Raw genomic sequence first — 24815 nt, forward strand, 5'->3', positions numbered from 1 at the left:
CTGTTCACGCTGCAAAACCGTTCATGATTATCTGTATACAAAACGCGCTGTGGAGTTGTATCTATCAATGTCACCCTGTCATTATCTATTTATTTTTAAAACGATGTCACTATGTCAGAGTCGTGTGGGTACATTTTGCCAGCTAGGGAAATCCAGAAATGGCTACATGAAGGATCAGCATTTCTTTTTCTTTTCTTGATCCAAGTCCCCAGTAAGATCCGCAGGTTTAAAGCGACATATTTTCCACCAGAACGTGCACACACACACGACATCATCTCTGCGCTAGGTATAGAACGGGCATGCAGCAACATGTACTTGTGTTTGCAACAAGGTTTGGTACTGCTAGGAATCATGGTATAGTGTTCATTCAAGCATAAGCGCTCGTGGACTAGTACTGCTTGCAGCTTTCGGGGTACATTTCACTCTTTTACTAGCACTACTAGTTTAGCTGCACGGTAGGAAAAGTGGCTACAAAAGATAGAGAAATCAACCGCACCACGGACGAAATGATGGCGACGATGTTACAGCCACCGCGTTATTGTGGCGTGCTGTCCATTTCAACCGATGTTGATTTGACGAAAGAAAAGGTGATGAATTTTGTGCAGCTGTAAGAATAGAACACAGATTGAATTTGTCAAATGAAATACGGAGTAATTAAATAACTTCGGACACTTTCTGGATTCAGCAAAAGTCGCATCTACGATCTTCCCAACCTTTCTTTTAGGAGTACTACTTTCATGGTTTCAGATATTTCGAATAAGTGGAATGCCATGATAGCTGGAGTAGGCCTAAGTAAGAAGACTCTAGCTGGCATTTTCCTTGCAAATGCAGCAAATGATCTCCAGTTGCAGCAAATTGACCCGGCAGAAAATCCATACTGGTTTACGTGAAACGTACCTGACAGGCAGGCAAGGGTACGTGGATGATGAACTGTACCAGCAGCTTGCTTTTTCCGTGTTATGCCATGATATGCACATTCAGAGAAGGAGTCCGCCACATTTGATCTGATGATGGCAACGATCTGGCACCCACGGGAAGAAATTCCATGAATTTTGTGATTGCTGCCTTGCTGTTGAGTTGTCTCATTAGAAAATTCACAACAACTTCTTGTTTTAGTTATCCCATCATTCGATGTGTGCCGGTCCGGATGTTCTGTAAAACAACCTATGATGTCTCCCCAAGATCACAGCTAACCAACAGCATTTGAGATGATGACCCGGAGCCCCCTCTGAATCATGACATCCAAACTGCACCCTTTACACGGTGTCATTTCCCGGGCGGTGTTCACTGCACAGCTCAGAACCTCAGAATGCCGCATGCTGCAGCGCTGCCATATACACGAGAGAGGTGATTTAGCTGAAACAAAAATTTTATAGAGCCCAGAACTTAACTTTGGAGTTTATGCTACTAAGAAAGATTGGTTCATGCTCCCTGAATATGTTGAGATTACAGTGCAGTACATGATCAATCTGAACAGAGAACTGCAAAGATGACAATCACTCTGACAACAGATAGACATAACAATAATATCGGGAAACAAACCATGAAGAGATGCACTTAACACTTTCCCAGAAGACAGAATCGCACCTTTACATACAGAAAAACGATTTTGAAATAGTAACACCAGAAACACTAGTTTCTCAGCACAATTAAGAGCAGGGGGTGAATTTAAAAGGAGCCCAATCGATGCACATATGAGCAGAGCTGATGAGAGAAATATTTATCAAGAAAAAAGAACACTAGATTTACATGATTTAGTAGTCCATCAGGACAATTCAGGCTAGGTTATAAAACCCCTCCCTCTCACTCAGCATCCAAGTACTAACTTCCTAGAATTCCTGAAGTCATCACCGGAATCTCTTTTCCTTTTGAAGGAGGATATTCGGGTTCCGCTTAGACCCTGCTAACTCGCCCCATCTTGTCCCTGGTCCATGAACGCGGGAAGAAATGCTCCAAAGGGTGTCACCTTGCTGACCAGCTGCCTCTTTCGTTGGCTTTGCAATAGCTTTGGATTTCATCAGAAGATGCTTATTGCCCTTACCCATGCCAGCTCCTAGCAGCCATCTTGAGCCAGATTGCTGCTGTGTTTGATTACCCCATGGTTTTGTCTTTTCAGGCTCGCTCTTAAAACCAGCTACATGGACTTCTGTGACTTTAAACTGAGGAACAGACTCTTCCTCCTCAACTTTTTCTTCATTGACCAGTGCATCGAGAATCTGTTCTGTCTTGGGCTCCTCGTCGTCTTGCTCACTGTTACCTTTCTCTGAAATGTTGGTATATATCTTGGGCTTTGGGGGAATAAAAACCCTCTCCACTTGAATCAAAGAAAGCATCGGTGTGCCAACTGGTTCGTAGTTACGTAGCGGATCGCGCAGTTGAACCATGAGAGCAACTGTAAAGTTATTCCCTAACAAACCCCATCTTCTACCAGATCTCCTGCTCTTTTTGTCCGCACTCTGGCTTTCAGCAAGTAGGTCCATTGATTTGGCATGGTGTGCAGCAAGTATTTTCGATGTCCGGTCACTGAACTGCTCTTCTTCATCCACTACTCCAGAATCAAGTCTCATCCACTCATCTAGAGTGATTGACAAGCCCATTAATCCATCAACATCATCACTACTTTGTTTAACATCCAAAAGCTGCAGCCCTGCAGTTCCCTCCAAACCAAGGGACAAAGTATTATCTACGGACTTCCCTTGCAGAGATGAAAATTCCCCAATAGGGTGGGCACTAATATTGGAGGGTGCCTCTTCTTCAGACATGCCAGATTGTATTCTCAGACCCTCAATGGAAAGGGCTTCAATCTTTTCCATCGCTAATGGGGCAAGATCCTCAAGTGAAACATACTCCGAAACATTTTTTCTACCCATTGATGATAACAGATCAGAACCTCTCCCTTTATTCTTCTTTCCCATGGCAGCATTACCGATCCCTCCTGCCAAAGCATCCACAACGTGATTCTCCAGTAGGTCATATCTGCATTGGTTAGAGAAATATGTTTTAGCCAAGGCAAAGGATGAATTAGGGATAGGTCATAAACAAGCATGACAAGAAAGATTTCTAACCTTTCAGAAGACTCTAGAGCAGGAGAAGCCTCCCAGGCAAGCTGCTGCATCATTTTCCCATTGACATCTTCTAAGGGCATAAGTTTGTTTGCTTGCATCGATAACTTCTCGATTCCAACTGAAGCCAGACCATGCAATATCTCAGTAATTTCAGAGCCCATTTCTGCTGGTAGTACAATTGGAGAAGAAGCCTGCATGACCAAGCTACAATTGTTCTTTGCATTTTTGAAAAGAACTGGACTCATTGACCGCAGAAATCCGCCATCTTCTGTCTGAATAAATGGGCCCAAACCATCAGCTAAAGGTGGGAGGTCAAGGAGCTGCTCAGGTGGGAACTGAATGGGGCTACCGAACCCACTTCCATTTCCAGGTGGAGAAGATTGGAAGGACTTCTCATTTAGCCCAAACTGTCGCATTAGGGCTTCAGTTTCCTCATCTTCCAACGACTTGGCTCTAACTGTGGTGTCTATGAGCAGAGCACCATTCTGCAGCTCAAGTTCAGCCTCTCGTATGATTGTGGAGAGATCGAGATCCTCCGCAACGTCTTCACAGCTAGGTTCTTCCACTCCGTCTTCAAAGTTCAAACCAAGAATACAGTCCCCAGACGCTAGAGCTTCCTTTTCAAACTGCTTCCAAAGCCGCTCTCTTGGTGACTCCGGATCACTATCTAATGTTTGCCCAAATGGGCTATGATCTATCCCAAGCATATCCAAAAACTCACTAGCAACAAAATCAGATGAAGCATCCACGCTGCGTGATCTGCTCTTCCTACTGGCGGAATTGTAACTATCTTCCGAACCCATGCAGCTCAAGCGCCTAGAAAGCTTATCGTCTAGAATGGGAGATTCAAATTCCTCTGGCTCGACAATTGAGAATTTGTTGAATATACACTCCAGATCCCCCAGTTCTGCATCTGCTGTGAACTGACCATCTTTTTCGAATGCTGCAGTAGGCAACAAGGTCGCTTTGACTGGTGCATCCTGCTTGTTTCCCCCATCCTCTCGTACAAGATCAACATCACTGAGCTCCTCTTCCAGCTTCACTTCAGCTATCTCCTCTTTAACAACATCGTCGCATACTAATGCAGGCTCTTCGTTAGCTTCACCCCTACAACCCTCCACTCGACCAGGCACATCATCAGCTTCAACAGGTTTGAACTGGGTTGGATCCTCGAGGGCAACCTCCTCAACTCCCTGCTCAACTACATTGAATTCTGCAGCATCACAATCACCCTCTGGATGCACGGAAACCTCTTCTCCCTTCTTCACATCCACTGATGTGCTATGGTTTGGCTCATCCTTCGTCGCATCAAGACCTGCATCACCAACAAGTGACGAGCCCTCCTCCACCTTCTTCACCTCCACTGATGTGCAATGCTTGGACTCTGGCGAACCATCCTCCTCGTGGTCTACTGTTGCCACCTCACCCTTCCTGGCATCAACACCTGCATCACCATCAAAAGGCAAGGCCTTTACAGGCCTCACGCTCGGCAAGATCTCGTGCAACACCCTCACGTCCCGGCTCCGTGCTGGCACTGGCGTCGGGGTCTGCACGGACACCTGCCGCGCCATGGAGCCCCGTCTCAGCCCCGCCACTTCCCCTCCCTTCTGCTTCTCCCCACCGAAGCCTACAAGCGCGCAGGAGAAGGTGACATTGAGCCGCGCGCCGCGGGCGACACCTGACAGGCGGAAGCTCGTACTCCACTTCCCGAATCCGGAGTCACCGCCCTCCTCGAGGTCGTCGATGGAGAGCGGTAGCAAACGGGTCAGGTCAACCTCGTGTTTGCCGAGCTCGAGAGCTGAGGCTGCGACGGTGACGGTGAAGGCCCGGGGCTCATACTTGACCGCGGTCTTGGCTCCGCGGGAGAAGTAGACGGGCGAGCGCTGTGTGAGCGCCTCCTCGAACGCGACGGCGCCGAGGGCCGGCGCGACGGGCCGAGTGGATGCGCACACGGACAAGCGGCGGAAGTGGACAGAAATCGGGGAGCCATCGAGCGCGGCGGGGAGGCCGTCGACGGAGTGCACGCGCAGAGTGAAGGCGCAGTCGAGGCGGCGCCGACCCAGGTGGGAGATAGCCGTCAAGGACTTCTTCCAGAACGACGACGAGGACGAGGAAGACGACGATGAGGAGGTGGAGACGGAGGACGAAGACGATGCAGAGGGCAGGAGCTTGCGCGACGACGAGGGCTTAAGCTTGGGCTTGTGGCGGGCCTGGTCGACAGATGGGGAGGGGAGCGGGAGGGAGGAGCGGCGGCGGCGCGAGGGGTCGAGGGAGAGGGCCTGGTGGAGCGTGACGATGTCGCGCGCGAGGGCCGCGTCCCCCGCCTCGGCTGCGCGGTCGGCGGCCGGCGGCGGGTGGCGGCGAGACGACATGGGCCGGCGGTGCTGCTTGGGTTTGGGTGGGGATTTTTTGGGGGAAGACGGCGCGGCCGGCCGAAGACAGGGGAGCGGATGCCTTGCTTTGGTTTGTTGGCGTTGTTGGTTTTTGAGTTTTGTTTGATGCTACTGTTTGGTGGGGTTGGCTTGGCTGTCTCTGGTGCTTGCTTTGTTTAGTGAGCTGGATTTGGGATCTGGGACGATTGGAATTGGAATTCTTGTCTTGCCTTGCCTTGTGATGATGGGGATGGAATGGAAGTCTTCGAGAAGCTCGTGAAGAAAGAGGAGGGAACCGGAATGGATGGGTGTTTCTTTCCTGCGGGTTGGGTGGTGGTTGCCTAGCACGTTGTGATAAACGTATCGATGGTTGGGAGGTTGGGAGGAGGATGATCAACTCGCGTTTTGTTTTTATGATCTGATGATTTTTTAGTGGCTTGACAATTGTTGTGTTCAATCGTGGTTGTATCGATGGTGTTTTTTTGGAAATTTTGTACACACGAACAGTTTGAATTTTGAGCCGCTAGTACGGTGCCCACAGGTTGCCGTATGTGGGTGCTAAGCTGCTAGCGTACCGAAGGATGCTTAGATGTGTTTGGTTGCTGGATAAGTTGGAGTCGTTTATTTTTTTTGTTTGGATCATGAGCGGGTTTGAGCAGATCGGTTAAAGGATTGATTTTTATCTTAAATATGAACCGTCTGTTTCTCTAATCGGCTAAACCACGCGGCTCCGCTCTGTTTTGACTTTATCGTCAAACAACCACATCCTTAATCGCAAATTGGGTCCTACTAAGATGTAAATTGTAATCGCATTTGACCATTTGCATGATTTCATTAATCAGGAACAAAATGTACAATCATCCAATGGACACTTTGATGAACGTAGCTCCTTTGACCTAGGGCTGGTGGCAGACGTATGGATTCAGACCCACGTGTCAGCCACGGCAGTCGTACATTAGCTGATACTCATGCCACTTTGATTAAAGGTATATTAATACGAACCAGGACTCAATAGATCTTTATACGAACAACGACCGATCTCTATTTTTGTTATCTCCAGTTAAGTAAAACGAGAACCGAGAGCCAAACATCTTCACGTCTTGGGCACACTGAAGGGATGATATGAAAGAACATATCTAAAAGTGGAGGAGCAGCGTCTCTGTCTGAGGGCTGAGGAGATTCGCCTTCTTGAAAAGGACAACCAGTTTCAGTGGGCGTGGAGGGCGGAGGAGCGTCGGCCAACCACCTCCGTCTCAAACCGGACGAGCCCGCACAGATCGACATTGCAAAGTCCTCAAGGTACCGGAGTAAGTTGGAAAAATATGTTTACATAGTTGATTTTTCATTTTTAATAACTTGCACAAGAAACGTCTATAATTATTTTTTATACATAATTGAAGTTCCGAGCTCGTTTGTCCTTGAAGATACTAAACGAAGATTATAGTAGCGTGTGAGGTGGCTTGAAAACATATACACGAAAGGCACGAAGTTCCTTACATGCATGGTTCTTCCAAGAAAATTATACAAGCAAATAAACAGAGTGCACGTATATATGAATCAAGATCTAAAATCAGTTTGGTCGACAAAATTCTTACAATAAAAAAATTAAAACTAACTCACCTAATAAATATATCTATATAGTCTTCAACTAATAGTTGTGTCATCAGGTTTCTAATGTCGTATAACTTCACCGTTTAAAATATGGAAACAATTGAGACATCACAACTTGTTCTTATAGTCTTCAACTAACCGAAGACCCGTTTGGTAACCCCGGTTTCATTTCTATTGGCAGAAATAAAATGAAATCAATTTTCCATAGGATTTCATTTGGTTGATTTTAAACTCCGGATTGAAATATCATGTTTGTTCGCCACATGGATTTGTAGAACGAGAACAATTACAGAGAAATAATGTCTTTTATAAAGGAATTGGGTTAGGCAATAGATGTGATTCGATGGAATTTCAAGTTGATTTTTTATGTAGGTTACCTATTTTATTGTTTGACTAACCATGTTTTCTTGCTTTTGTGTTTATTTTTATTATAGATAAAAAAGTCCAGCGCAACGCAATTCATAAACTACAAACTAAACCCTAGAAGAAAGTATGAATCAACACATAGCAATTGCTAAATGAGTTTTTGAATCCACCAAAAGTGATTTAAGGATCACCATAAAAATATATTTTCATATCAATCCTACAACCATAGGGCTCTATAGAGGAATCTTCTATGAGATCCCATTCCTATATAAAATTCCTAAAAAAAATCTTTGTTCCAAACAAGTCCTTAATTTACTGTACGTGTGAATATTCATCTGCTTGGTGAGACAAGGTCCCACATTTCCCTACTCTATTTTGCTCCACTGGAATTTGGAAGAGCGAATGTCGATCTGCCCAGTGCACATTTCCCTGGATTTCCCGTCCTCTATAGATTGCAAGTGAGAATACTGATGCACTCGGTGAGATGAGGTGCGAGGCCACATTCGGGATATACAGAGAACAGAAACGTACAAAGGACAAGTGGGGGATGAAGGGATTGTGGCACATTGACAGAGTTGTCGTTCTACGAGTAGTAATTAAGCCAGGTGTAATACTATGTGGTTGATCAAGGACCGGAGAGATACGTCCCGGCGACGAAGAAGCGACCGGAAGTAGCATCTTGAGCAGCATAATAAACCGTCCCGGGGCTGGCGTGGTTGTGAATCCCCTCGTACATGGTCAGAACGTAGTCTGCGTCGTCCCTGTCCCTCTCTACCCTCTTCTTCACGTTGCACCCCTCCGTGGAGCACCGGTAGTAGTTCCTACATACAGAGGGACAACAAATGAAGTTCAGATCTAACTAATATTGACAGTCTCATCCGCCTAAATTAACCTTTCCTTTCCAGTTTCCAATCCAAATCTGATAATATGTATACCATTTGTTGAAAGAAATGATCTGAATTTGTACCTTGGGTTAGGGCTGTTCTTGACAGACTTCTTGCCGTACTTCCTCCACTTGTACCCGTCGTCGAGCACCTCCTCCTTGGACTTCGTCCGGAACGCGATCTTGTCCGTCGTCCCCGCCGCCACCGCCGCCGCTGCAGTACTCCTGAAAACGGTTCCCCAGACCGATGCGATCAAGACTCGCACTTAATTGGTTCATCGCCGCCATATATAGCAATGCGCGCGCATGCGTCTGTCCACACAAATTGTAAGTCAGACTCACCTGGGATGAGCAGTAAAATAACCACCAACATCCGGCACGATCGGCGCCTCAGTCGGCGCTCGCGGAGGCAGCTGTAGCGGCGTGTCGAACGTGCCTGGCACGGCGGACGGCCCGCCGTCGTCCGAGAAGTAGTCCAGGACGTCCAGCTGCTGCTGCACCCCGTTGAAGGGCGCCGGACAGAAGGACGGCGCTGCGGAGGCAGAGCTGTAGGGGGAAGACGCCATCGAGCGGCAAGCGACGGCGTCGGCGGCGGCGTGCGGGTGGTGGTAGCGGTACGCTGCTGTGCCGGCTGCTTCTGCTGCTGCTACAGCCATGTGCGTCAATGCATGGGGTCTGGTTAATTGGTTAATTTAGGACGAGACGCGCGCCGAGGGTGTCATATTTATGGCCGGCCTGGCGCGCGCACGTCGTCGTCGGTGCTGGGCTTCGCACGGAGCTTCCTCCTTCGGTCCCCTCCTCCTGTGTGTGCGGAAGTTTCGTACGTGGTGCATACGGGCCACGGGTCTAGGGAGACACGTGTACAGGGGCGCAGCCGCCTCGTTTCGAGTTGTTTGCCGCACGGGCCCTGTCACGTATATATAGTGACGTGCGTATAGCACAGGTTGATGACTGTGTGGTGTGCGTGCGCAGCATGGGGGAGGGAAGAAAAGGACAGGGCCAAGACGTACGTACGTGGCTTTCATTTCGTTTTTGGTTCGTGCATGCCTGCAGGCGGTGGCGCACGCCACAGGCACCCTGATCGATAGCTAGCTGGTGGCGGCTTGCATGGCCGCATGGATGCCCTGCGGCTTAACGTACCGGGCAAATTTGCTGGGCATAGCCGGGGCAGCTATACGTGCTACCACGTGTATAACGCTTGTCTGAGAATGTTCCACCGAGAGCCACGACAGGGTGTCACGTTGACAGCAGACAGCGTCAAAGGCTCATGCATCTTTGAAACGTCAACTCACTACCGGCCGATTGATCCTCTCGTAGACGGTTCTCAAAAACTGTATAGGCTAGCCGAATCCCTGCGACAGCGGCCAGCAGGTAAATCTTTTCTGGACACCGAGACGAGATATATGCGGATAATTATGGTTAACCCTACGGTTTCTGGTCGCCATTTCACAGGCCACATGCTCTGGGTCAACCATCAGCAGTCCGGTTTCGACATCGTTTCGATCTCCCTCTTTCATACCGCTGCTTACGTTTTTCCACCGTTCCGTATTAAACGATTTTGTATTACATGTATCTAGTCACGTGTTAACCAGATGTTGCTGCTAGACAAATTGATACGGCACTAACTAGCATCAGGTACTATATCGATTAAGAATTTAAGATTTTACTTAATTAAGCATGCACAGGCTTCCATCTTCCGTCCAGGCCAGGGCATGCATGCATGCAGAACTCGCAGTTAATTTGATGCCGAACTGCCATCTCCGGTCTTCTGCGAAGGCTCCAGTGACAGGTCGCCGCGCGAAAGGATTACGTGTATAATTTTGACCAGATGGCCTTGTTACCGGGGTTAGTTACATTTGTGAGCTCTGTCAAGGAAAAAAATTGTACACCGTACTGAATTCTTGCCCCTAACCTCGACGACCCCAGGTTTGTGGCCTCTTAATACAAATTAGGAGTGTCTATTTCTCAGTCAGCTTAAAATAATTATTCTTAAGTCGACGATCATAGCCATCAAATTAAAAAAAAATTCATCATTCTACACTTATATGAATTTTGCATGAATCTTAGTAATTGGATCGGATGGTTGTTATCGTCGACTTATAAATAGTCGTTTCTCAGTCGCCTTAAAAATAGCAAAACCAACACAAATTTCGGCGATAATTTTATAGGTGTGGAGTTGCCTGATTAAGATCCAAGAGTCGAGCACGTCAACTGATCTTTAACTAAAAATCAGTCAACTTCTCCATAGCAAAATCGTAACTTTATAACCAGTAAAAGACAAGTTAGTCAAAAATACGCACCAACATCCGGCCAGGTCCGACAGTCCGTACTCGTAACTTGGCGAATGCATCTGTGTGCACCGTCGCACCGCAAGTATGTATCTTATCTAGTTTGGTGGGCACGCACACATGACCGAGCATTCCTGAGTTGTGACCTGTCTCAATTCCCATCATTTCCCTTTGTAAACATTACATTATTTAATACTTTCTCCGTTTCTTAAATTATGGCGTATATTGTTTTCTTTGACCGAGCCTTTGACCAAGTTTTACTTTATTAATATATGTTTTGTGAAATAAAATTGATATGATTGGATTCGTATCCAAAAGTACTTGTTTATGATTATGATTCATATCAGATAAGTCACACGTTGAGTGAGTAATTCTTGATCAAACATTCGGTCAAAGGAAACAATATATGCCTTAATTAAGGAACGGAGGGAGTATGTTACGTACTTGCGAGGGAACATTACCTCACCATCCACCATGCACGTGGCATGGCAAGCTAGAACAGTCTCAAGTGAGGTGATTCGAAGGACCTTTCTGGGCATACGTACCCCTTTGTCTAGCTAGTTCGCTGTGTCCTCTATATACTCCTTCCAATTCGAATTAACTGACGTGAATTTATATAAAAATATATAAAAATTTATGTCAGTTAATTCGGTACGAACAACGTTCCATTATTAGATAGAGTGTCACTGCCCAGTGCCACCGTACCTCGCCATTTCTTCGAAACCTACCGGGAAACATAGACTAGACAAAAGAATTGTAGCCGGCGAACCTCAATTGTATTGCCAGCGAGTCTGGGGTGTTGGAGTCTTAATTGTTTGACAAACAGCTGGCACCAGCTTCAACTCTCTCCGACGACTTGTCACTCGCTTGATACCTCCAAAAAGGCAATAATTCCAACTTCATCTTCTTCTTTTTATCATTTTTTTTTCCGATGATTATTCTTTTTATCATTGATAGGATGACGCACACATGAACGCACGTCAGTACACTCGCACACACGAAGGCAATATTTCTGGTTGTTGCAGAGGACTCAACTTGAGGTGGATGTAAGACTAAGGACGTGTTTGGTTGCGTCAGGGATCGGATTGGATGCTCCGTATCAGATGACCCCGCGTAGGAATAATGTTTCCTATTATGCGTTTTGCTTGGTTAATGTCCGTATAGCTTTCTAATTGCACTTTGTTGTTTGGTTTTGGACGGAGTGCTTACACCTGCATCTGGCCGGAACGACGCCAGGTTGAGACAGTACAGAGCCACACAGGTACTTCTAACAATTCAAGCAGCCACAACGGCCAAACTTACAACAACGACAGCCCAACTGTCATCCAAGCAGTACCAAAACAATATCTTTAGGAATATCAAATCTGACAAAACTCATTTATCTAGTATATCCTTCTAACAATTCAACATATCAAACAAAAGACACAATTTTTAGGATCAAAACAACTTCACTCAAACAGCACACTTCCACACTTGACTCAAGTCCATGACCAAATTAACCATCCGCATTCGTGCCAAGCCACCAATTGCAAGCAAGTTGATCAAGGAAGCAAATGAAGCTAATGATGTAGTGTTCTTCAAACTTCTCTCTTACTTCCCAGTAACATGAAACAGGAACAAAAAACCATTAGAACTACTAAATACAGGTACATTGATCTATGGATGATATATCATGCGTATATGCACAGTTCATAGATGGAAAACGAAATATATCATGCCTATATGCACAGTTCAAATATGAAAAACGAAATATATCAATGCATATATGCACAGTTCAGAAATGGAAAACGAAATATATCATGCATATATACAGATACATTGATCTATGGATGATATCTTCCAGTTCCCAAACGAAATGAGCTGACCGATTTTCAAGTATTGTCATGCACGCATGGCCAAATCAATTAAGCACTAGTTAACTTGTAAATAAATTGGAACCCGCTAGTAAATGACAGAACCATCGCAGATTAATACCTTTGAGCATCGCTAAAACAAATTCTCTCCTCAGATTTTCTGGCATTGCCATCATCATATGAATTTCATCAGGTTCTTTCACAAAGATTCTTGAAGAGCGAACTATTTCAGAACCTGTGAAACCCAAACGTTTTAATTCTTCAAGTGCCATCTTGTTGAGCTTCTCCTTGGGGTCTTCAGAACTAGCTTTCTCCTGCATTTCTAGCTCACGAATGGCAGCATGCGCCATAGTTCTGACATGGACAGAGACACTCTTCAATTCACCATGCACCTCGCCAAACAATGCCATCATAGGATCTTGATTCACCCTAGTCTGCGCTCTCTCTCTCCTTGCCTTCTTGTAACCTAATTCAGGTAACCATGCTTAAATGCCATAGAACTCAAACAATTTCAAATCTAGAACTCAAACAACAATTTAACATCAGCAATAAGTAAATATCGTAGTTGTGAACTTACTGGAAGTTGCACCTGATTGGCTGGCCATGGGCCTTTTTCCTGTTGCCCTAGATCCTTCATCATCTTCATCAATCTCAATAGGGATTTCCTGTTCCAAGTTAGCTATTGCCTCATCAAAGCCTTCCACATTTTCTCCAGTTGCAATGTCTTTACTGTATATGGCAGATAGCGTGTCATAGTATGGAAATGAAACACCATACAATCCTTTAGCTTCAGTGAAAGTCTGCAAGATAGTTTAACATATCAATGCAACTTAAATAACAACAAGCTTTGCATGTGCGTACATACAAGCCAGCAAGCATATTTTTCTACTTCACTTAATCACACACATGGCAAAGAAATCATTACTCTCAGCATCATTTACCAGCCAGCAAGCAATAGGGATTATTATTTACCTTACAATGATCATCATATTGCTGCTTCTCACATTGCACCATCTTCCTCTGATCATCCCAGGTAAAACCACTCCTTGCCAGCATTACTTCAATTGCACCGAACTTGGTCCTAAAGTGCCTCACTCTAGACTCAATGTGTGGAACTGCTGTTAGGTTATGACCAGGTAGGCTTTTTGCAAGTTGAGCTTCCAGAACAGACGAGTAGCCATTTTTGAAACCACCATCACATTTCCACTTTGGGTCCATGGACAGCTCATACATTGCCTTAATAAGCTCATCATCTTCAACAATAGTCCACTTCCTCTTATTTTTTCCCCTTCCTCCTGCGTTGGTTTCAGTACTATCCATAGCTGAAATAATATAAAAGTTAGTTAGTTTACCAAAAAAGATGAAATAGAATAAAAAATAATAACAATATAACCCTCCAAAATACACACCTCAGTGATTAGCTTTATAGTTATTATACATTTCTTGGGCCATAACATCTCTACGATGAGTCCACTCATTAGAAGAAGAGATAGATGTGATAAATTCGGGTGCATGGTGCTCCCCTTCATATATATCTTGTTCCACCACAAACTCATCTTCATCCTCATCATCTCCCATCTCTTCTAAAATCAGGTTGTGCAGCAAACCACATGCCATTATAATTCTGCATTGTGTTTTTAGAGGAAGCATGGAGACCTCAAAATTGCCCATTTATTCTTGATTCTAGCAAAAGACCTCTCAACAATGTTTCTAGCTTTAGCATGACACATGTTGAAATATTCTTCAGCGCTATTTGGTGGATTTTGTGCGGTCCAACCACCAATATGATACCTCTGTCCTCGGTATGGAGCTAAAAAACCCTTCCCATTTGTGTATCTAGCATCAACTAGGTAATATTGGTCCGCAGGTACTCGTAAACCATTAGGGCGTGAGATAGCATCTCTTAAAACTCTCCCATCATGGGCAGAGCCCTCCCATCCAGGCAACATGTAAATATACTTCATGTCAGGTCCACAAACACCTAAGACATTGGTACTAATCTCAGCCTTCCTCGACCTATACCTCCGTTTAATGTCTACTGGGACAATAACCTTAACATGAGTACCATCTAAGGCACCCAAACAGTTCTACAATAGCAACAAAAAACCAAGAAAAAAATTTAATACAAGCCATTATATCATTAATTTTTCAAATATGGTACTATGCTGGCTCAATATCTAATTACCTTGAAATATTTCCATTTTGGATCATCACTGTCCTCAGGTATAGGCTCTGGTTTCTCAAGCAGCAAAGAGTGCAGCTTAAGCACAGCTAGAAGGCAAGCATTGAAATTCCTACTCACTGTCTCTCAACTCCTGTAGAAATACTTGCCAACTGTCCTATTCTTAATATGGTGAGACAAGGTATGTAGAAAGGAAGCTACTATTTCTTCAAGTGAAGTATTGTGTGTGCCCCTAAGGCCACCAAATTCTGCCACCATATCACGTAGAACGTGGAAGGTTCTTCTATTAACACGCAGCTCAGATATGCAACCCTTGTCACTCTCATGAATCATCTCAAACAATCGCTGAGCCCTAAGACTCCTATTCCTAATCCTCCTCTCTATTTTCAAACACCTTCTTCTATAGGCGACGGAAAACATTAACCACACATAGTAATACATCATTACTAGACTACTCATCATTAGCCTAATTCTCAGGTTCCTTATTCTTGATCGTGCGTTTAATGGGAGACGAGCCATGTTGGTCTACAAAAATTAAGATATGGTGCACATAAGCACTAGACTACTCATCATAAGAACAAACATTGGGTAAAAAACAAAGAGATGTTGTACACAGTAATGAAGGTTTTCTTCTCTAAAAGTAAAAATAAAAGCAATTGTCAGTTCTACTTTTGGACAGAACAGAAGCAATCTACTAGTGACAGTAAAAAACTACTTGTCATAATAATAGAAGCAATGCCAGGTTAGCCTAGCCATGACAATAATTTTTAAATGCATAATCAAGAATCAGAGGATCAATGTTGTGGTACTCATCAGACAACAAGAACATGGAATTCCCCCGCAAAAAAAAAACAAGAACATGGAATTGCAAATTACATCAAGAACATGCAGCAAGGAAAAATTAATGTGATCTGAGGGGGCAAAGGGATAGGAGATCTACCAGGATGAGGCTGAGGAGGGTGGCCTGGTCGACCTTGACGAAGTCCCTGTCCCAGTTCTTGAGGTCGCCGGTGGGGGCGGCGGAGATTCTAGGGCTGACCTCGGCGACCTCTGAGCGACCTCTTCCTCCGGTGTTAATGGGAGCAGATCTGAGCAGAGAGGAGAGAGCCGCCATGTTCAATCCAAATCAAGAGCAGCAAATCAAGAAAGAGGAGAGGGGCGGAATCATGTGTAGGGAGGGGAAGAATAGAGGCGATGGCGGAATCGGGGTGTACCTTGTGAACCCTAGATCGCGGAGGAGCCGATGTCGCAGAGAGGGAGAGCAGCCGCCGCCGCCTGAGCCGCACACCGCCGGAAGGACGAAGTGGAGGGAGGGGAGGGGAGGGGAGACGAGGACGAGGACTGGTCGCCGGCTAGGTCGCCATCGTGCGGAGAGAGGAAGAGAAGCCGATTCCCGGATTTGATTTTGCTCGAGGTCAGGCGTTATTCCCCTAGCGAAGAGATGTATCCGATACAGTTTAAAGCAATTACATAGAGTCACGACCAAACATCCGGACCCGTATCAGGTTACGGGGTATTTAATACGGGTCCAAAGTGCCCCAACCAAACACGTCCTAAGAGTAGATCAGGCAGCACACAGGAGCACTGACAGTGCAATGCTTCGAGCCTGAAAGTGACGGAACTGTACTACACAAGTGGTTTGGCTTGGCTCCCGTAAAGACGAGCACCGAAACACTGCAGGTAGAATCTTCCGAGCAAGCAGGGAAACTTTCCGTGCCTCATAGTAGTGCCAGTGCCACTATTATTGCGGATTTTCACCTGATCCTGATGGAATTTCTTTCTGCCTTGGCGCTCCTCCCCGGCGTCAAGGAATAGTCTTCGAAGTGATCCGAGCACGTGGGCAATTTTCAGGAGGATCTCAGTCCAGTTGCAGATCTCGATACATTGCACCCCCCCCTGCTTTAGCACAATCGGTAGCTTTCGGCAAAGATTTCTGATTTCCTCAAATTCGTACTCTCTTTTTTGCATGTACAGTATAAAAGAACTGACGGTTATCGAAGTGCTGAGTACGGTAGAACAGTAGAGAGCCTGTCCCCAGCCGTTGGATCAAACACAAGCCCACGACGGGGAGGGCATCCTGACGAGGAAAGAAGCACTTAAGCAGGCCGGTCGCGATGGAGAGACTTCGGGTGTGTCTGGCTGATAATCAAATTAAGCCTTATTAATGTTTTGGTCATGACCAAAATTTTAACACGCCTTTAGTTGGTCGTCAAGTTATGGGGAAGCCAATAATACATTACCAACTCTATTAATTTTTTATGAGATAGGCTGAAGTGAAATCAAACACACCCTTCATCTTTTGCAGTAACATGCGTCATGTGGAGTTACAGTTGACTTAGAAAATTATTCAGTATGGATAAAGTTCCCGTCGAAACGTAAAGCGTCCTAGCCTTTCCTCCACTACCAATTCTGAACCTTCTAGTCATTGGCGCAGCAAGATCCGGGAAGAAGGTAGTTAAGCTCGTGCGATTCGGCAAGACATTTATCTGCGACTGTGACGACCACCAGTGTCAACGGCATCTTAGAAGACTAAGGAAAAATCCTTGCACCAAAGATTTCCCAACGAAAAGGCTGCTTCAGCGCCGAATATCTGAACTAAAGTAATTCGACAAATGGGAATAATACTGGTGTGGTGAAGCTACAGTGGAGATTTTTCTTCTTCTTTTGCCTTACTGATCTTCAACGTCGTATCAAGCAACCGCAAGAGTTCAAACCACTGGGCTCTGCATTCTATAATGCACACAGCCATACAATCAACACAAGGAACAATTCAATGCATGACACAAAGGAAAACTCTATGGAGCGCCTATCCGTGCGCTACATCGCTACAGTGGAGACGAGTATGAATATGGCATGATAGATTATTACGCAGGACAGCTTTTACCAAAATATGACCACAAGCCAGCTGACGACTTCCCGATGTATCATGCAGTGCCAATTTGTTGAGAGCAAGTAGGAAGGTTTGAGTTTCATTGGTCAACACAAGCAAAACTCATGAAACATAAGCTCAAATTCCTGGGGTTACTAGTTAAGAGTTAAAATTCTGAACAAAACTGGAAGCTATTACTCCCTGTATCAGCAGTACCAAACAAGAGGATATAATAGTAGTGACAATGTCGCTCCTTATTCAGAAAAAGAAGTATTCATAATGTTTGAACATTTCAAACAACAGTGCAAGCTAGCGGCCGTCCAAATCACTAACCAAATATTCCAAAAAATTACATTCCACGCAGATGAGGGACAGATCACAAATGTTCATGATCTAAGACATGGAGAGGCAGTATGCTTTGTCTCAACAAAAATTCAACACTGTGAACATCAATAAGAAACAGCTACACGAATATAATTGAGTCTTAGGAGATTGACCACTGAGAGGCCACATCCTAAATTGTATCAGCAGTACCACTGTGCACTCTTATTGCCCAACTGAAGAAACAGGGCTCCTTGTCAGTATCCAGTGTACCAGAACCATAGTCGCTAACTATCTTACAGTGGCTACAAAAGCGAATTGGTGGGCTGCATAGGAACCTTGGTGTACATTTGTGAAATCGAAGGAATGCCCAGCATCACTTGAAAAGAATATCACAAATAGTACGCAAAAACTGGAAGGGACAAAGATGACTAACTGCTAGCATGCACATCCGCCTCTCTGTTCAGTCTCGGGGACAGGATCCGCAACTGTTTGGAAGTAGCTGAATGGAATGAAAAAGAGGGTTATGAACAACTAAAATGTAGCATCACCACATTTAACAGCATTTCTATCTTTGTTGCAACAAGGTAGTGCCACATAATAAACACAAGCTAAAGGCAAGATCTTCAAATAGGTGCATTATTCTAGTCCAGATGTGCATTATTTAAGAATTTGCATGCAGACTAATCTAAGCATTAAAAAAAAAAGCTAAGGGTAAGATCTTCAAAGAGGTGCGATCTTTTCTACTCCAGAAGAGATGCCATTATTTAAGAATCTCCATGCACATAGAGAATCTTAACATTAAAAACAACAAAGCCAATAAGAAATGGACCGTAGGAACGAGAGCTTATGTGATCATCTTGCAGAATATAAGACTATCCGAAGCTTTCAACAGGACGCCTACACAACTGTCTAGATAAAATGACCAAATAAATGACAGGTTCACGAACAGTACCACCTACTGACCAAGAGTCAACAATATGCGACAAAATTGGTGAGCACATAATCATCTTAATGAATGCCACAAAAAACAGGTTGGGGTGTGCACTTCCCATGGAAGATGACAAAGTTTTGAAGAGACATAATCATGTATCCGCAGGATAAGCTTAGTCCAAGTTAGACAAAAGCTTCATACAAAACAATGATGTGTGCAAATTGACTTACATGTCCTGATCACGCTCGTGCTCTAGGGCAAGCTTTGCAACAGACAAAAATGCGTCATCGACATTGTAGTCTTCTTTTGCAGAAGTTTCGTAATAAGGAATATTGCCTTTCGAAGAACACCACTCAATTGCTTTCTTCTCAGAAACCTGTGCAAAAACTGGTTAGTATCTATCTGGAGAGAGAGCTGTAAGTTATAATGCGAGGAACTAACCACTCGGCTTTTGCCACCATCAACATCAATCTTGTTCCCAAGCAGGATGAATGGGAAAGTTTTGGGATCTGATGGGCTAGCCTAAAAATGAAATGAAAATAGTCATTGTCAATTAAATGTGTCAAGATGCTACAGGAGATAGAAATGATAGTATTGTAAATTTATGTTTTTACGATTAACCATATGCCCAGAGCAAAACATTAGTAAAGCACAAATCATCTTACCAAATAATCCACCAATAAAATATTTGAAATCAGTGAGTTTCACACAAAAGTAAAAGACCTGAAAAAGTTCCATAATTTCTCGAACACGCTGAGCGGCATGTCTTTTCCATTAAGAAGAAAGCACAAGAAGTGCAAGTACAAACAAGGCAACAACAAAGAGACCCAAAAGGGGTTCAAAGAAGTTCCATAATAACCAGCATTGCAGGTAAAAACATTGCACACTACACATATTTGTTCTCAAAGAAGTAACATAAGACCTTAACAATCTGAATTAGCTTGCTACGTACTCCAGAATTATACAGTCCCAGCACTAGGTGAGCTAAATCGGTTTATATGGCATATCCAACACTAATCAACTTGAAGTGTCTATTCACATATCACCAGAATTTATATCAATACCATCACATACATCTTCAGGGCAATAGGTTAGATACTGACGCACTTCCATTGCTGCATTGCACAAGGAAACTGCTCATATCTGATGTAGTTCTAGAGATGTAGATGGTCCCTGTGCAACTTAATAAATCAGTTTGCATAGTGAAACTGCTTAAGTATGAAAGTTTGCAAGGTTAAGCTTAATAGATCATTATTGCAAAGCAGAACTGTCCTATATGAGTTGCTATTGACTTATAGGCCTTTGTTGTGCTTAAAAAACACACATAAACCAAAAAAAAAAATATGTATGCATGTTCAAGCTTTATAAACATAATAGTGACCCATAACCATAACCGACAATCTCCATCTCTTATGCAGGTTATCTTCCAGTGTACCCATTGGCTCCGTTCCTGGGCATTACTGCAACAGGAAGTGGACAGGCCTTTGGTTATGGCTGCCTGTACTCAAGTGGAGCGAGCTCTCAAGGAGGTTTTTACCCACAATGAGTGGCAGCGTAAACTGCAGCCGCAAGCTCCTTAGTGTCTTTCTTGTTGGGTGTATTAAGTTTTTTACTTTTCGTTTTCATACGGTTTTGTTGGGCTGTGTGCATCTTGCTATGCAGAGGCCAGGTGCGAACTTGCTGGATGTATCTTCTTGATGCGACTTTTAAGTTCAATAAAAGCTCCCTTTATCGAAAAATAAACATAATGGTGACATCAGATAAAGCTGTCAACCAAAAAGAACACTGTTGGAATAATAAATGTGAACTGTTCTACACGGAGTATGTACAAGCAGTCAAGCATGAAGAAGCATCAAATGACATGCAAGATAACAATCTTACTTGGTTGAGGAACTCATCATGCCATGTGTTGAGCGTATCGAATGACCTGTTAACATTGACATCATAAACGAGCACACAGCAATCTGCTCCTCTGTAGAATGCAACACCAAGACTCTGGAATCTCTCCTGCCCTGCTGTGTCCCAGATCTATAAACAAAGCAACCCCAGATGATTACAACATCAGTCAGTTTCTTCCCTGTGAAAGAGCTGCAACTAGGCGTTCCACTCACCTGCAATGTGACAAGCCTGTCTTCAATAAGGACCTCCTTGGTGACGAAATCCGCACCAATTGTAGCTTTGTACTGCTGGCTGAACTTGTTGTGAACATATCTAAACAATGAAGTCAAGCATATCAAAGGGCACAAGGTAACAGAATTTCGGAGTATAGATAGCAACATACTTTTCCTAGTGCCATCTTATACAATTAAATCATGATTTCATCACAAATCCTGGGTATTGCATGCAGAACGAATGAAATGGGCGGCATCAAAATGCAACCAAACAGAGGTCCACCACGAGCCGAGTACAAAATTCCAATTCACAAGCAGGGTTGCTGACAAATGCGTTCCTGCAGATAATGGAACCTTACGAGCAAAAGGCACAGCAGCAGATGGCCTGCAAATTTGCTGCCTGTTAAGCACCACTGCGTTAATTGATTAGAGGTAGCAAAACGAGAAAATCCCACCCAACATGGATCAACCCCACCGAAATTAAACGGTAGCAAACTAAATACGGTTTATTAAAGACATTCGAGGCCAAGTCTAGGATACTGGTTCATCAGCGACGTCTTCCCGACCCTGCACAGAACCAAATCAAACAAGCTCACGGATTACAGTCACATCCAAATCGAGCCCCCACCCAAAAAACGACGAGGGGAATGACTGGAATCGGGCAAGCGGATCCGAGGGCAGGGAGAGGGGAGGAGGGAATGGGCTGACCCGCTGTCGCCGAGGACGATGACCTTGAGGAGGGTTCGCCTGCGCGAGGTCGACATGGATAGGGCCGATCGCGATCGATCTCTCCGGAGGCCTGTCGGCTCGTCGCGAGGCGCACGAGGGGACAAAAAGGAAATCTGAAAATGAAAGACGGAAGGGAGGCGGTGGTGGTAGACTGGTCGTGGATTTGATGTAATCTGGGGCTCTGCCTGCGTGGTCTCGAAATTTTTGAAGCGGGGTTCGTGCGAGGATGTCCCTGGTGGCTGGTGGATGGAGCCAGGAGCTGGCTGGAGCGTGGAGAGGAGGAGGACGTGCCGAACTGCTGCCACGCGACGCGAGCTGAGCCGGAAGCGGTTCCTCGGCACGTCAGGGAGTTCTGTCGCCTGCCGTAGAGGCCACCATCCGCCGTTCGTGAACAAACGAGCATACAGACCGCTTTCGAGCAGGGAAAACAGGCAAAACGACATTGAAAAAAATTGATGATCAATCAACTATCTCCAACACAAAACATACAATGAGTATCGCTAAACCAACTCCTCCTACTTAGATCGTCTTTAGTTAAAATTCTGCTGCACAGAACCAACCGCAAGAAGATTTTGATCTTAGCTGGAGGTTTCAATTTCCATACTACTCTTTCCGTTTTATAATTCTTGTCTCAAATTTGCATAAAAATAAATGTATCTATTCTTAAAAAATGTATAAGATTTCGACAAGAATTATGAAACAGAGGAAGTAATTTATAACCTTCTTAGGCCTCCTTGTTTGAAGAGAATTATACACTTAAGGGTAAACTATTTCTCTCTCCTTTTAGCCATTTCACCTTATCATTAGTCTCAGAAAGATTGTATCACCTAAAATGAGATTATGCCCCCCCCCCCCTCTTAAGCATCTCCTGAAACTCAAACACTGACCTTCGGATTGTACCACCTCATGCACAGTGACTTGTTTAATACTCCCTCCGTTCCATAAAGATTGGCATGGCTAGATCTAGTTCAAAACCGCGCCAATCTTTATGAAACGGAGGGATTAAAAGTACGTGTGTAATATTTGGGGAATTTGTCTGCCAAGGTAGAATCCTTCATCCAAACATCTTTCCGAAATCTAGTTTGTTTACCGGGTCAACCACTCTTTTAGACATGTTATAAAACATGGGCTTGATATTCTAGTGTGCCGTATCTAAGATAAAACATGTTACCTACAGAGAAAAAAAATCTTTACTTGACCATCATATCGCGAAAATATAAATTTAGTCTCTTATTGTGTTTTTATGTATTCCATCTACTCGGTTGTCAAAATGAGATATCTTTGATTACTTCAGCCACGAAAAACGGTTCAGCGACAAATATGTGATGATTTTGCATCTGACTTTCACAATGGTCGTCCATTAAGCACGTGAGGGCAACCACATCAAGCCCCGGGGTTCCTGTGACACCCACACCCCGAGAAGTGTCACTTCGTGCACCGAATTCTAGACGACAGAGACACCGAGGAGAAAAGGAGAGCCTCGGAGAGTAGCAAGCGCACACGAATGAGAGGGGGTGGAATCAACCATATAGTAGACCGCATGAAAAATCGTTCCATGCAAACATGCAAATACCAATATGACTTTTGGATGAATCAAGGACCAAAAGTATCCTGCTTTTATAGTTAAGGGGCAAAATTTATACAAAAGGGGCAAATGGAATCCGGTGATCTCTTTCATATGCCAAGAACAAGATGGTTTGCAGAGATGGTGGTAAGAGCATCACCAGCAGACTCCTCATATTTGGCTCCCTAAATCTCTATATGGGGATTCCCTATGAAAGATTCTCTCCCCAAAAATTTCTTTCCTCTCCGACAGACTCCCCAAATTCCATTCCCTATATTTCACTTAGCTATATTTTATTCATATATGTTTCAAGCGTTTTCCTGAATAAATATGTTTTGAAACTAAATAATAATTAAAATGGTATAATTTAAATCAAATATTTTAATTTTCTCATTTAGACAAGAATATCAAAGTAAATTACATTAAGCAGTTTACAACAATTTAAATTGAGCAATTTACATCAACAATTTGCATCAACAGTTCAACACGAGAAGCAAGTAGCAAGAAGCAAGCAGAAATCTCCCCAGCACCATCTCTCTCGTCCGCAACTCCACCACGGGTTCACAACCACCGCCGTCTCATCCACTATACAGCCTCAGGCCCACAACGCCGCCGACCCCTGTCCATTGCTAGGCCACAGCGCCCGCGCCGCCTCTCCCCACGCCCACCGCCTGCCTCAACTGCCGCCTCTCCAAATCCCAACTCCATGTCCCCACCTCCGCCAGCCGCCGCGACAGGGAGCTCAGCCTCCAAACCAACGGCACCGGATCCACCTCCATGACGGGAACAACCAGAGGGGATCGGGGGAAGGAGAAACGAAGGGGGTCATACTAGCGGGAGGAGTGCGATTCCGTTGAAGTCGTTGGGATGGGGAGTCCCCATCGGGCTGCTGGGTTTGGGGGCTCCCGATGGCGATTTGGGGAGCAGCTAGGTTTAGGGGTTGAGAAGGGGGCTCTGCTGGAGGTGTTATTTTGTCAAAACCCCCTAAATTTCAGGATAGGGGGTGAGATGAGGAGTCTGCTGGTAATGCTCCGATAGATTCTCTCCTCAAATTTGCTTTCTCTCCAGCAGACTCCCTAAATCCTACCTCCTATAATTTATTCATCTATATTTTATTTATCTCTTTTAATTTTTTGAGGGAGAGAAAGGAATATTTCAATGCAATAGTTGGGATGGGGAGTCCCCATCCGGCTCCTTAGTTTTGGGGCTCCCTGAGGCGATTTGGGGGCCGGCTAGATTTGGGAAATGGGATAGGGGCTCTACTGGATTTGTTTTTTTCACCAAAACCCTCAAATATGACGGGGAGGGATGGGGAGGCTGCTAAACATGTTCTAACTGTGTGCCTGTGTGTGGTCCCGATGAATCTGAAGTTATTACCAGAGGCTAGCACGGCTCTACCACTTACCAGGGGTGGAAATGCGTATCGGGATCACCTAGCTTTTTATCAAACATCTTCATCTACTTTTTTTTTATGACTTGCCATCCATTTTACTCGACAAAATTCAAAAATCGGCAAGCTTCAACCGGAGTATATGGCAACCGACAATTACAGTAAGAAATGGTCTCTCGAGACTCTTTTTCCGTCACCGACCAGGTCCCCCATTCTTGTCAACGGCCAACAGTCTTAGCTGATATACCCAAGTATTCCAACGAAAATTCTGATCTAC

The 24815-nt window shown here is 44.6% G+C and overlaps 5 protein-coding genes across 5 annotated transcripts; all 5 read right to left on the reverse strand.

Annotated features, from left to right (window-relative positions):
* Window positions 1–1544: 1544 nt before the first annotated feature.
* Window positions 1545–5529, reverse strand: LOC100846715 (protein PLASTID MOVEMENT IMPAIRED 1-RELATED 1). Its single transcript, XM_010233923.3, has 2 exons — window positions 3066–5529; window positions 1545–2976 (listed from the first exon to the last, which is right to left on the reverse strand). The coding sequence occupies exons 1-2, from the start codon at window positions 5435–5437 to the stop codon at window positions 1848–1850; spliced, it is 3501 nt and encodes a 1166-aa protein (XP_010232225.1). The 5' UTR covers window positions 5438–5529; the 3' UTR covers window positions 1545–1847.
* Window positions 5530–7573: 2044 nt separating this feature from the next.
* On the reverse strand, window positions 7574–8987 carry LOC100820905 (WRKY transcription factor WRKY62). Its single transcript, XM_003569627.3, has 3 exons — window positions 8640–8987; window positions 8382–8522; window positions 7574–8235 (listed from the first exon to the last, which is right to left on the reverse strand). Exons 1-3 carry the CDS (start codon window positions 8951–8953, stop codon window positions 8040–8042), a joined length of 651 nt encoding a protein of 216 aa, XP_003569675.1. The 5' UTR covers window positions 8954–8987; the 3' UTR covers window positions 7574–8039.
* A 2896-nt stretch (window positions 8988–11883) lies between these two features.
* LOC100824491 lies at window positions 11884–13719 on the reverse strand. The gene is made up of 4 exons (XM_024458851.1): window positions 13411–13719; window positions 13016–13238; window positions 12560–12904; window positions 11884–11903 (listed from the first exon to the last, which is right to left on the reverse strand). Exons 1-4 carry the CDS (start codon window positions 13669–13671, stop codon window positions 11884–11886), a joined length of 849 nt encoding a protein of 282 aa, XP_024314619.1. The 5' UTR covers window positions 13672–13719.
* Window positions 13720–14075: 356 nt separating this feature from the next.
* LOC100824798 (protein ALP1-like) lies at window positions 14076–15734 on the reverse strand. Its single transcript, XM_010235198.1, has 3 exons — window positions 15561–15734; window positions 14624–14698; window positions 14076–14525 (listed from the first exon to the last, which is right to left on the reverse strand). Exons 1-3 carry the CDS (start codon window positions 15732–15734, stop codon window positions 14076–14078), a joined length of 699 nt encoding a protein of 232 aa, XP_010233500.1.
* Window positions 15735–17719: 1985 nt separating this feature from the next.
* LOC100821204 (ras-related protein Rab7) lies at window positions 17720–21903 on the reverse strand. Its single transcript, XM_003569628.4, has 7 exons — window positions 21564–21903; window positions 21396–21422; window positions 20856–20955; window positions 20626–20772; window positions 19186–19266; window positions 18975–19120; window positions 17720–18312 (listed from the first exon to the last, which is right to left on the reverse strand). The coding sequence occupies exons 1-7, from the start codon at window positions 21617–21619 to the stop codon at window positions 18249–18251; spliced, it is 621 nt and encodes a 206-aa protein (XP_003569676.1). The 5' UTR covers window positions 21620–21903; the 3' UTR covers window positions 17720–18248.
* Window positions 21904–24815: the final 2912 nt, after the last annotated feature.

This window comes from Brachypodium distachyon, chromosome 2, assembly GCF_000005505.3.
Source record: "Brachypodium distachyon strain Bd21 chromosome 2, Brachypodium_distachyon_v3.0, whole genome shotgun sequence".
In the NCBI taxonomy this organism is placed as follows: Eukaryota; Viridiplantae; Streptophyta; class Magnoliopsida; order Poales; family Poaceae; genus Brachypodium; species Brachypodium distachyon.